Below are 13488 nucleotides of genomic sequence, written 5' to 3'. Positions count from 1 at the left end.
AGTCCCAGCAGAGATCCTTGCAGTTTTCTACTGTCTCTAGCCTTTTAGAAAACTAGCAATTTATTCCTAATCCCTGTTTCTTGCCTTTCAACTAATTACTTATCCACTATCTTCACGTTCAATATTCCACATTCTAAGAAACAACTAGTTTCCTTAGAAACTTCTAGTGAAAGGCCTTGTCAAAAGTCTTCGGCAACCCAGGCAGGCTCTACCATCTGCACCATGTTTGTTGATCCCTTCAGAGAGATTCAACAAGTTTACAAGACAGGGCATTGCTATAAAAAAGCCACATTAATTTTTCCCAGGTAAAACATTCAGCTGTCCCATAATTCAATAATTATTGTAATTTCTTAATTTTGATCATATGTGAGTTTGGCATGTTAAACATTTTTAGGCAAAATGGTATCCCATTTGCTACTCTCTAACCACCAATTAACAAGACCCATCTCCAACAGGTCCTGCAAAGGAAAGTTCTGGCATGGGAACTACCATGGTTCTTTCTATAACTAAATTCATCCATGGTGAAGCAAAAGGGGAAGTTAATGGACAGTTTGGGGCTCCTAGTGTTTATTTAAATTAATTTTTTTTTGCTTCTATCTTCAAGCAACATTGCAACTTATTTAGTCTTAATTTCTAAATGCTATCAACTGGCTAATTTGGGAGCAAGTCAGATATCCATCGGTTACTTTGCAGAAATTATTTCTTGCAGTCAGCAACTCCATAATACAGTTAGTAGCCAAGTCGACAAGAAGCCAACAGGACTCCTGGGAACAGCTCTACTTACTCAGAAGCAGCTTAGCTCCAGAAATACACTGTTTATTCCCAAGATTAACTTGTCATTTAAATTGCCTAAACACCACACCGACAAAGGTATATTTCTACCATCTTTTGATCCAGAAGCTAAGGCTAACATGTAATAACATTTTTGTTCCCTGAAAAAAAAAGTATTGAAAAAGTTATTTGCAAATAACCAATCCGTTTTCATGAGTTCATGACAACACTGAAGAGTTTTTCACCATGCTAGGCCTTGACTACAAGTCTCTATTTAATCCATTTCCCCGACAAGCAAGGAAGTCGCGGGCAGTTTTAATTGACTCAGAGATGTTACTCTTCAATTGTCCAAATGTGCCACTTACCTCTTCACCGTCTCCTTCCTTAAATGTCAATCTTCTGGGAGAATGGCATGTCTCTGTGCTGTTTGTAGTGCTACTTCCCGCTAAATGGACATGTGGGAGGTCACAGTTTGGGAATGGAGGACTAGAGTCTTACCTGCTGCTTTGGCAACATCTGCAGTTGAAATGTTTTGGAGGTTTGAGTGCACTCTGAAGGTCACAGCTGGTCCCAGCACGCTGGAAGAGATTATTAAAAAATGTAAGATTCATAATCAAGAGACATGGCATAATATTGCTTATCAAAATAGGTTTTTAAGGAGAAACTATTAAGACACCATTTAGCCCTCTTCCTTTTGCTTCATTAGCTACATTTGCATACATTTTTATAACTCTGGTGGTTTCTTGTGTGAGTCTTGTGCCTGTCTGAAAGAATTTCAATGACATTAACTAAACTTCAGAACACTCCTGTAAGTACCGTTCCTATTATGAAAATGGCAAAAGGGAGGCACTGAAATTGTTATTCTCCAAATGCAGCATAAATCATCACTGAAAATCAGCATCCAAAGAAGATTACATGTAGTTTCAAATTTTATATGCCTAACATCAATACAAGCTTAATCCTCTTGTAATGACTGTAAGTTAGAGGGACAATAAACTCAAAATATTTATCTTGATCACTTTCTGCAAGAACATGTGTGGGGAAAAGATTTTGGACATATCTGATCCAATGGCTGCTTTTAACCAGAAAGATACCTCAAAGTATTTATCTTTTAACAACAGAAGTAATTAGTTCTTTGAATAACTTATGGAGGGAAATGATTGATGACATTTTTGGGTGTAGTGTGATGGTCCTTTATGGCATTAAAATCTATGAGGCAGAGGAAGGTACTGATTAGCCAGATGAAGAATGGCAAAGCATTCAGGATTTCACAAAAAATTTTTCATTGTGTATTTTTAAAGAAAAATAAATCCATAAATGTAATGTTGCTTTCATTCTCCACCCATCCCAATAATACCTAACTTGCATGCACATCTGATGAAAGGAATAAAGAAATCTCACTTCTGATATCCTTAAAACTATACTAAAGTACATATATATATGCAAAAACCATAAGAAAAATACACACACACAAATATAACACATGTATTTTTAAAGAAAATTTACAGGTAACAAGAGACTATAGAAACAATAATGTAATAATTTACAGAGGAGAAGAATGCAAGGGCTCAACGAAGACAAAAATTGACACTGTTATAAAAGTTTACTTACATACTATGTATTCTGTGATTTCCTAAGTTTCTATTATTCATATAATCAGTGAAAAGAATGACTTTTATACTTTGAATAACACCTCTGCTTAAAGAGTGAAGTACATTGGGTGGAACCATACATGTAACATGCTTTGACCTCCTATAGCTGTGGCTTAGGAGAGAATGAAGTCTGGAAAATTGCCGCATAAAAGAAATAACTTGAAAAATATTTTTTGTTGCAGGGCTTGAAATGAAGCATTAAATTATTCTTTTACTAACATGTTAATATTTTGCATTCATACAACGGAGAGCACTTAATGAAGTGTTCTTAATTGCATCACATATATCCTAGACAGAAATACCTTTAAACTTTTTTCTATTTCAGGAAGAAAAAAAATATTACTAACCATAAGACTTTGCTTTGAGGTCACAAAGGGAATCAGACTAAGACTAAGAAATGTCCTTTCAGTCTTTTACTAGCAAAGCATGCACTGTTCACATTTTATTCTGGAGTTAATAGGAACTGTGATTAATCAATCATTTTTCTCTAAATACTCTTTGGAGGAGGGGGGTCAAGAAAACGAAAGCAGAGAGATTTTATTGCTATAGGAAACTCCCAATGTCAACTCATTAATGAGCAAGAAATGTCTTTTAATAATGTTAGGTAATTATAAAGCATTTATCAGCATAATTTAAATAATATTTTAGGTTATAATACTCAACAATTGCAAAGTATATTTTATTTGAGATAATTCCTTTACAAAAATTCAGGCCATTCGCCGATTCTGTCACTAACACTGAGATAATCAACTGCAAAAGGCACCTGGGAGTTTCATGATACCATACGCTGAGTAGAACTAATGTTACACTGTCCTTCCTTCTGCAACACCAGCCTAAGAGAAATGATGATTCTTCTCTGGCTGCTCAGACATTTACAGTGTAATTAGCAGGCTGCTTTAAATACGAGCAGGCACCAACCCAGTACACAGCTGTACCGTGACAAGGACAGGGTGAAAAAACAGCTTTAGATATTACCCCCAAATCTATACTGTATATTCCATTATAGCTGAGAACCTGGAACCAACGCAAACTTTCAAGTACAGTGTAGTTACGCTTCACCTTTATCAGCAAAGACATAGAAAATTTCCTCCCCTCCTTCCCTTGGATGTGTTTTCTGCTTCTGTCTCTGGCCCAGAGCTCACTGCTCCCTCAGCTGTCCTCCTGCCCCACTCACTGCAGCTAGGTGCTTCATGGCGTCATTAAAATCATTGAAATTAAAACTGGATCATTTCAGTGATCCAGCCCAGGCAGTGAGAGGCAGGGATTTCAGAGGAGTGAGCCTGGCGGGGACCATCGCACTATTCTCTAGTGACTCCACCTGGATAATCCAGGAACACGACAGGATCCGAGTCGTGCCCACGTACGCATTGCCACAACCCCTGTCACTTCTCCTCACGGCTGAAGAGAAAATGTAGGGAAATAAAGAGGAAAAAACAGGGTGGGGAAAAAAAATTCCTTATGTAAGTGGGATGACATTGGGTTAACACCATTCTTTTGCAGGAAAGAAGAAATCTCAGAATAATTTAAAACATCCACTCATATATTGCTGTGTGAGATATTGTTTTTCTCTACTGTAGCAATTGAATGCTTGAACGTTAAGGAATCACCTGAGCACCACATAAGCACAGCTTCACTAGGAATATCTACAAAATACAGAAAATAAAGCAGCTCTCGTCACAACTTTTTGCACATTGGTATTCTGCTGTTTATTTAAAAGCAAACAAAAGACCTTGAGATTACTTGGTCAAAATTGCATTTCTGGTCGATGTTTTGGGAACTGACTGCTTCAGGAGCTCATAAAATGAGATTTTTCTCATGGGGGGCTTCTGGCAAAAGCACTCAATAAATAAACATTTCAATAACAATAGATGCCCTTTGGGGAATTCCTCGCTGTTCATTATGTGTTGGACGAGAACATTTAAACAAAACCAGTAATTATCTGACTGCAAAAATATTTTTTAAAAGACTTTTTAACAAGAGGGCAAGTAGCCTGAGAAAAGGTTCTAAGATGTATAAAACGCACCCCTGGTACTTCCTAACCGGGAACTTTGTATTAGATAGATGAGACTGCTTTTTTGTGTGTGGCTGTCAAACCCTCGGAAGCCTAGCTAATATTAATGGCAATTGTCTTTACATCACTCTAAATATGGAGGCTCGCTGAAGTGCACACGATTGTTTATGACCTGATGAATTGCAAACAAGCCGTTCCCACAGACCGGGGAGGGGGCTGCCGGCTAGCCGAGGCATCCCCCCTGACTGGCAGGTTGCCTCACACCAGCACTCAGCCAGCCGCGTAGGTAAAAGCCATCAGAAACGTAAACCACAATGCCCAGGCTGAAACGTAAACTACATCTAAGACACGCATCTGCTGCAACCGAGATTAAAAATGTTAGGTTGCAGCACTTTTAACCTAGAAAGACAATATTTTATTTCAGATTTTTTTTGTTTATTTTTTCCCCCTAAACTCTATGCTACTACAATTCCACCTATGTAAATTTGTGGTTGACTCTCCTGACTTAAGTGAACTTATGCCCACCTCAATAAGAGAAGATTGTGAGTTTTAGAAGGCATCTGGACTGTACTATTATAATCACACTTATCTTTTTTTTCTAATGCTTTGTTGTGATTTTTTTTTTTGAATCAAGGTAAGCAGGTCTGGCTTCAAGGCTAATAAACAGTGACTTCTCCCCACGCAAACTGCAATGTCTGTTGCAATGACCTGCTAAATTTATTACTTGAAATTTACTGACTAATTACCCCCTCTGTTGGCTGTCACAACTTCTGCTTTTTTTTTTAATTTCAGTAACGTTGCCTTCAGCCATAATAGGGTTTTTTTTAACAAAGACATTCAAAGCATATTGCAAATTGTCACCCTTATGTGCTGTTGTCTTATATTCTGTTTACTAGAGATGAAATAATTACAGTGTTTATACCAAAATGACTTGAAGGTTGATTGCTGATTTAATAATATCCCCTCCCCTTGGGTTTATATTTCCCATCTGAAGGTGGGAGGGTGCACAACATGCACAGAAACAAACAATATTCTTTGTGTAAAATAGAAGTATTTCCTTTCATTAATTGTTTTACTGACTAACAACATTCTTATTATATTTTGCCTGTCAACAAATGAATGATCTGAATAAACAGAGCTGGAGCATGATCAATATGGCAAGGTCCATATCACTTTCAAGCCGTAGGTTATAATTATATTTATGAATGACAGGATTTAAATCTCCATAAATTATGCACCAAGCTTTGCATGCCTGTTCTTCTCCCTCCTGTGTGTATACTTTAGTATTACAATATCATACAGGTTTACTGTGAATACAGTCACAGTCTATCATACCCCCTAGTGGAAAAGGATTTGAGAAACAAGTGCCAACATGGTTATGTGTATGCTCGAAGATGAGACATAGAGCTGATGCCAGATGGAAATGAGTTGAGGTCGCCCTGTATTTTTAAAAAAATACAGGCAGAGTGCAATTTCTCAGGATTGGAGGAAGATGAGGAGATTAGGATTGGATATTTCCAACATTAAACATTCTCTTAACGACCCTATTTCGTAAAACAGAGCTTGCCTTAATAAAGCTTAGATTTGAAATTAGAGTCACTACTTGTCTATATGTTCATTTCAAAATCCTTTAATCTCTGGAGGTTAAGAAAAGCAATTAGTAACGCTCCAGAGGATTGTGCAAAGTAAATTTTATAGCAGCGAAGGTAATTGTCTCAGGAAGTGTTTGGTGGGCTTGAACTAATGACTTGCAATGTGTACACATTTCTGTGCTTACTGTGTTTAGGAATTTGAAGCTTATGTCCATTGTTTATATTGCACTGAATTGCACTCTCCTTCTCGATTCTGGAAAAATTAAAATGCTTATACTGCTGTAAATGTGTTATATATTATATGTATATAGGTATATAAACATACTTATGTCAAATCAAATCAATGGGAAAAAGCACATGATTAAAAGAGGCATTTTTGTAATACAGTATGTTTATATGACATGATTTACAGAGCAAAGGCAGAAAATTGCAGCTGGCTATTGTCGGATAATACATAAATGGATTAAGTGTACACTGGCTATTTTGTTCTCCTTTTGGTACTCAGACCAGCTGTAAATCCATTGACCACTTGATTCAGGTTTCACCAACATTTTTGACCTAAAATGTAGATCAAAATTTATTTTGCAAAGCATTGCGCCATACTGTATTTCTATTACATAAGCAGGTAGCTGACTAAACTTCAGAGACTGAGGAAATCTGAGAAGGAGGTATTGTGCTGACCTACTACAAAATAACTTCCCTGAACTGTGGACTAGAGAATATTGATCATCACCCAGACTTAATACTAAAAAGGCACATATCTTTCACTCTTTAATAACTTTACTGTTCAAAGATTTCCTTCATTTTGCACCTGAACTGAACAAATGTCAATGTATAGCTGTATGTATTCTCACATTTCTATTGACATATATGTCCTTACAGCCAGTGATCAATGAAAAAATCTTTTTCTGATTTAGCAAATTGAGCTTCTTGAGCCCTTTTCTGGAAACTCTTAACCTGCGCTTTAAACTGCAGATTGACAGTGTTCCACAACATGCTGCAATACAGCTGAAAATACATCATCTATTCATAGTTATGTCCTTTATTCACACTATGCATGAACTGTTTGCAACCTTGCCTACAGAAATGTGCTCCTGCACTAAACATATAGCTAGCACAGAAAGTTAAAGATTTGTTGTACTAACGTCACGCCTTATGCCTGACAATGACCAAGTACTAAGGATGAAAAAGCAAACTCCGTGCTACGGGAAAGACATTAATTGCAGTGCTCACCAGTTAGTGGCCGATTTTCTATCACCACTTGCATTTCATTAGAGTGGTTTACACCATGCAGCCGGGTGAGGTGTAACAGATAGACCGCAAAGATTAGATAGATTGAGAGTTTCAGACCAATCACATCTTCCAAATGTAACTACATGGAAACAAAACTTAGGTCTGCATTTGATGGTGGCAGCTCAGAACTACCTCTGCAAGCGACATCTACAGCCTTCATAAATCAGGTAATTATCTGGACACCGTGTACTGCCCTCTTTTCTCCCCCTGAAATGATCAGGGCTATGGAGTGCCTTCATGGAGCATCCTTTCAGGGGAAGAGCAGAGGGCACTACAAGGTGTCCAAATAACAAAGTGTATTCTGACGCGCTACTGTCATTAGAATAATTTCAAAAGTCACAGAAAAGGGATGACTGCTGCAAAAGGGATGTTTTCCAACAACAGGAGTCCATGTTTGGTGGATCCCTGATACCAACCAAAACCAAATGATGGACTTTTAATTATTTTACATTTATCATTAATTTTATATTAATCATTTAATCTATATGCATCAAGATTGTGCTAAGTACACTGATACTAATTTACAGTGCAAAAGACGATGAAAGAGTATTTTACAGATTTTACAACTCGCTTCGTCTCAGGTGAAGATTATTTTTCTAAGCCTACAATTTAAATGATTTAAAAAACAGACAGCGCTCAATTTAGAGATTGATGCTACACTCAGTTTGTCCTATTTTTATTCTTCACAAAATGCAACTTCTGATGATTACTCAATATCTATGAATAATTTGCAGAGTTTAAAAATAATTTTTCTATTAATCTGTCACAAGCCATGAAACTTGACATTTTCACCACGCTGAGTACATGAAAGTTGCCAGCTTTGCCTGCCATGCAAATAAGGTTCTTAATTACAGTATTTAAAAGAACAAGCCATACAAGTGCTATAATTTTTTACAGCAAAAGTGTTTGGACGCTGAGAGAGTGGGAAAATGGTCTCAAAATGCTGCTTAAACATACAGTAATTTTTTTCTTTCACTCCGCAAAGATTAAGCTAAAGCATAAAAAAGTTTTACATTTTAAAAAAGTAAATTCTATTCTATTTATATTTCCCTTCTTCTTCTTTATACCTTTTAGTAGTCTGCCTGGTACACAAACAGCAGACAGTTTAAATTTTTAGCCTGTAAGCATTCAACGCATTTTACTGACTGCAGGTCTCCTTACTCTCTGCACACCTGTGTTGTTAATAGAATCACATGTAAAAATTGTCTACTGGAATGATAGTCACCTTACGCTCAGTTTGCACACCTGACTTTTAATAATTAATGAAGAGCATGACTCATGTGTTAGGACTTTTGCAGAGGTAAAGGTTCAGCATGCTCATAGCTTTGATAGGAGCCAGATAGGACACAAATTTCTTTGATGAGGATTAGGCAGCACAACCAAAGACCAAAAACCCCAAACTTTGCTACATCCTCAATTCAAAAAGCTACAAAGCTTAGAGTGCTACAACCAGAGCCCTCCTGCTTACCCTCTTAAGAACCCGTTTGCTTCTCCTTTAGCTCTGAGAGACCAGCTAGGAGATTTGTTCTTGAGCTTCCACTGCCAGCTGTGAGGCAGAGACATCTTCTTTGCAAAGAAGGCATTGCAAGTGGAATTTATTGAGCTCTTTTGGTCACACCTACAGATGTATATTTGCTCTGACTGCCTTTCCACAGGCAGGTCGTGGTGCAGCTCATAGGCCTGGATATGCAATACTTACTCGTTAGGATGTAAAAAAAATGTGCAGAAGAATTATTTAGTTTTTTCAGCTCGGTTGGAGGTCTGTAATATTCATGCAATCCAACCATCGATCCAGGCGACAGAGAGGAAAAAAGTGTGTGTCTGTGTACATGGGAGAACTAGGTGGTCAAGGACAGGAGGATCAAGAAAAACATAGACATAAGATTAATTTTGTATATTTCTTATAAGGCACTGCTCTTTTAAAGAAATCTCTATATGATAATGTTTTTCTATTTCTAATATTAGTTATTATTATTAGGCTGGAGAGGGTCCAGAGAAGGGCCACCAGGCTGATCCAAGGACTGGGAAGCCTGTCATATGAGGAAAGGCTGAGAGAATCGGGTTTGGTCAGCCTTGAGAAAAGAAGGCTTAGGGGAGACCTCATCACCATGTTCTAGTACTTAAAGAGAGGCTACAAAGAAGATGGAGACTCCCTTTTTACAAGGAGTCACATGGAAAAGACGAGGGGTAACGGGTGCAAGTTACTCCTGGGGATATTCTGACTGGACTCTAGAGGAAACTTTTCCACAATGAGAACAATCAGCAGTTGGAATAATCTCCCCAGGGAAGTGGTGGGTTCCCCAACACTGGACACTTTAAAGATTCAGCTGGACGGGGTGCTGGGCCATCTTGTCTAGACTGAGCTTTTGTCCAGACGGAGCTTTTGCCAAGAAAGGTTGGACCAGATGATCCTTGAGGTCCCTTCCAACCTGGTGTTTTGTGATTCTGTGACTCTAATTGTGGACTAAGCTTCAGTTCAAGAGTGAGAATCACAGTTCTGTTTCTATTCTCCTATCTGTCACCAAGTTCTGTACCGTCTTAGGGAAAATCAAGCAAACTCTCTCAAGTTTCAATTTACCCATCTGTAGAAAGGAAATGATTACCTGTTTAATAATATGTGAAATGTTATATAAATTAAATGCAATGGCACATATTCAGTGACTTGCTTGAAACAAAAGAGTACATCCTGCCTACCCTATAACGTTATGAACTTTACTTTTATTAAAAAAGGAATATGATAGCATTCTCAGTCATACAGAGGGATGAGTAGTAGAGAAATATGAAGTTAAGATAGATAAACTTCAGAAGCTCACTTATCTATAAGAACCTTCTCTTGAGTAGGGACCTATGAGTACATGGAAATGTACCTATAACACTGGATTTCACTCTGCTTTTGATTTCAAAAGTGCAAATCCTCTGATTTAATGAGATGAAATGGAAAGCCAAACTTTGTATGTTTTTATTTATAAGAGTCTCCCTAGATTTTTATGGTCTTTCTGTTTTGTCACCTAGAATTCATAAAATGCTGCAGGCCAAAATCCTTCTTGTTATTTGAATGTATTTTTATATTTTTCTAGCAGGAAAGTTACAGTGGAGAAGGCAAAATGATCTTGGTTATATGCACATTTATTAAAGAAAAGCACACAAAATATATTATTCCTTAGGGGAAAAAGCCACAAGACTAATGTAATGCTGAGGTTGAGAAATCACTCATTTTTCAGTAAAGGAATGCATAGTTGAAACTTCCACCTTATTTTTGTTTCCTTATCCTCATTCCTTTAAAAATTGATGTATCTTTATATTATAAATTAGTTGTCAAATAAAACAATATGTACCAGAAAACACAATGTAATTTCTTATAAAAGCCTGCATGCAATGAGTTACAGCAGTACATTTTTCAGACAATTTGTTTTCCAGGCTCATTAAATCTGTGGAAGAAGTCAAGTTTGAATAAAAGTGGTTCCATTATTTCTGAGTTATGCTTTTATAACATTTTAAACAAGATTATGCCAAATAGGTTTATTCTGTTGGTTTGCTATTTAAAATCAAACAACAGATGACAAATATTGCTAAACTTTTTTGAAAGGTATATCTTTTTATTGAGACCAAGCATAGCACAGTTCAAATTGAAATAAAAATGTTGCTTAATTTCTGGACAATAAATGGAATGGAAATGAAAAATCAATCTATTGCTAGTTTATAGTACAGCACCTTAAGGAGTGCAGGATGGACTATATGTTTTTTCATAAGCACAATATTAAAACATTCCGTTCAGTGAATCTAAATGGCATAGATGGCAGAATCCAGAATCTGCCAATCTAGGAAAAAACTTGGCAAGAATATTAATCCACAGGTGTTCAACATACAACAGAAGAAAGGATTAATCACAATGGAGGAATGAAAGGATACAAACCTTACAAGACACTGTGCTACCTGCCCCACTACTGCTCAGTGGTTAAATAATCCTCCCTCACACTATCCTGCCTCTCAAGCTACCAATAATTTCCTGAGATGTTCACATTTAGAGCATACATACACCACATGTCATAATCCATCAGCATGATGAAGTGAAAATACCGAGTACTGTTCTAGCGCTTAGGTTCTGGATGACTGAATATGATTAACTGGCTGATTGAGTTTTTCAGGTGTTAGAAAAATAACATGACAAACAATGAATAAAACCTATATAGCATGATTAGGACACTACAGCCAATGCACATGTTGATAATAGGTGAGGCTGGGAGCTCCACTCATCAGTCTGCCGGCCCAACACTTCCGATTTGAACACATTTAAAGCTTCTCCAAACTTTCCCCACTTGGTTTGATTTTCAGACATCTTCCTCAGTTCAAGTTCTTTTCGCTGGGATGGTTGGCTGGCTTTTCAAATTGTATTTATTCCAGCCCAACCGTTTCAGCCCTTCCTAAAACCAAGGATAATGATAGATATTTTTTGGTTGTCTAAGGCCTTTTCTTTGAAAAGGAGGTGGAAAGTGTCTCTAACCCCTCTTTCTACTTGGAAACAGATATTTGAAGTATGGCAAGAATGTGCTTGTAGCTGTCCTCATGATAAACCTTCCAAATTCAAGCTCTTGTCAGATCATTGTTTACATAAAAATGTGTTAAAAAGATAGTTGACACTGAAGACATACTACAGTATAATAGGAAAAATCAGTCTTGATTTACTTTGTATCTAAATACACAGTCTCTCTCTTCAAAGTGTTATTTCAATAGGATCTCTGACATCCAAGGATAAATGGTGGTCAATTAGTACAGAAGACCAATATTTCCAGGGGGCTCAACTTCATTTTTATCAGACTTCAGGAAGTATGTTACAAATATGGTATGGAACTATGAAGATTTAAAGGTTCTAATGTCTAATGTTAATGTTGTTACTTTGAATTCTGCTGATGCCATCCAGTTCTGCCTCGGATTCAGACACAGTTCATTTGAAGCAAAGCGATTTCAGGCAATTTGTTTTACAGACCAAGTAGCACTGTCTAAACTCAGAGTTGGCTTCTGGGACTGCTGAACACTCAGAATGGTAACTGAAGCCACAGGGATCTCTGTCTCAATAAGTGAAGTTCTTTAGAGAAGAGATTGAATAAGCTACTCTGAGACATCAGACTGGACACCTCATATTAGCAAATGCTTTGACTTTAATTTCTTCATGCATAACTCCAGCTCCGTATGGTCCTAATAATACCTCATAGCTCATGTGAGTTAAGTATATCAATTCATGTTAGTCAAGCATTTTGATAGTGTAAGAGAAATCACAAGAAAAAACAAAACAAAACAAACTAAACCAAAAGGAAATGGATTTTCTGACCTCAAAGCAGGATTTGAATAATGTGCAATAAATAAATCCTGAAGCCACACATTGAACAATGAGAATAAAATGAAGTATTGAAGAGCTGCTCATTAGCTGAGCATTTTATTTCCTGCATATGGAATAAGGCTGTGGAAAAATACATAGATATGATGAAATATTTCAAGACTATATCATAATTAGTCTTTATCAAAAGATTGATATTTTTGGTCAGAAGAAAAAAGAAAGAAAAAAAAAGAAAATAATGGCTTGAGTTCAGTCCAAAATCAATCTTTTTTTATTCTTATCACCAAAATAAAAGCATTTTCCCTATAAGCTAAACTTAGTTAAATTTTGAAACTAGCCATTACTTTGAATTTAAAAATTATAGTATTTTATTTTTAAAATGTGAAACCTCACTGCTGTGGCCTCTACAAATTTTGAAAGGTAGTTTTCAGCTAAAGCCTCCATACCGTTTCCATACATACCTTCAGTTAGCCTGAATTTTCATTTTTCATATAATAAACTATTCAAGGAAAACACTGAATTCACCTCTAGTCTCTGTGTGGGTAGGGAGAGCAGTCAGGTGAAAGGTGAAGAACCAGCCAAAGGCCTGGGAGTTTTAACTTTAAACTCTGCAAGATCAGTGAAGTGGTCTTTAACTTTGCTTTGGATGTACGATATAGATGCAACCAACCATACATGATAAGGGAATATTAGTTAAGTTTCATGGCTTTGCAATCCAGGACATTATATTAGATAATCAGAATCAGCTTTTTCAACTTGAAAAAAATCTATTTATATTAGCATTTGAAATTTAGCATAAGTATCTTGTTCATCCCCAACATTATGTATATAGATTAT

At 36.7% G+C, this 13488-nt stretch overlaps 1 protein-coding gene across 3 annotated transcripts in view; it reads right to left on the bottom strand.

The window, feature by feature from the left end:
• The window catches only part of PTPRN2 (protein tyrosine phosphatase receptor type N2), a 674941-nt gene that overhangs the window by 362570 nt on the left and 298883 nt on the right, over positions 1-13488 (bottom strand). For all 3 annotated transcript variants that reach the window (XM_075746622.1, XM_075746624.1, XM_075746623.1), the window contains exon 11: positions 1270-1349. In XM_075746622.1, coding sequence (XP_075602737.1) covers positions 1270-1349 — 80 coding nt within the window. The remainder of the gene's footprint in view (positions 1-1269; positions 1350-13488) is intronic.

This window comes from Balearica regulorum, chromosome 2 (assembly GCF_011004875.1).
Source record: "Balearica regulorum gibbericeps isolate bBalReg1 chromosome 2, bBalReg1.pri, whole genome shotgun sequence".
Taxonomy (NCBI): Eukaryota; Metazoa; Chordata; class Aves; order Gruiformes; family Gruidae; genus Balearica; species Balearica regulorum.
The sequence above is the reverse complement of the archived record's forward strand: the minus strand, read 5'-3'. Positions and strand labels throughout refer to the sequence as shown.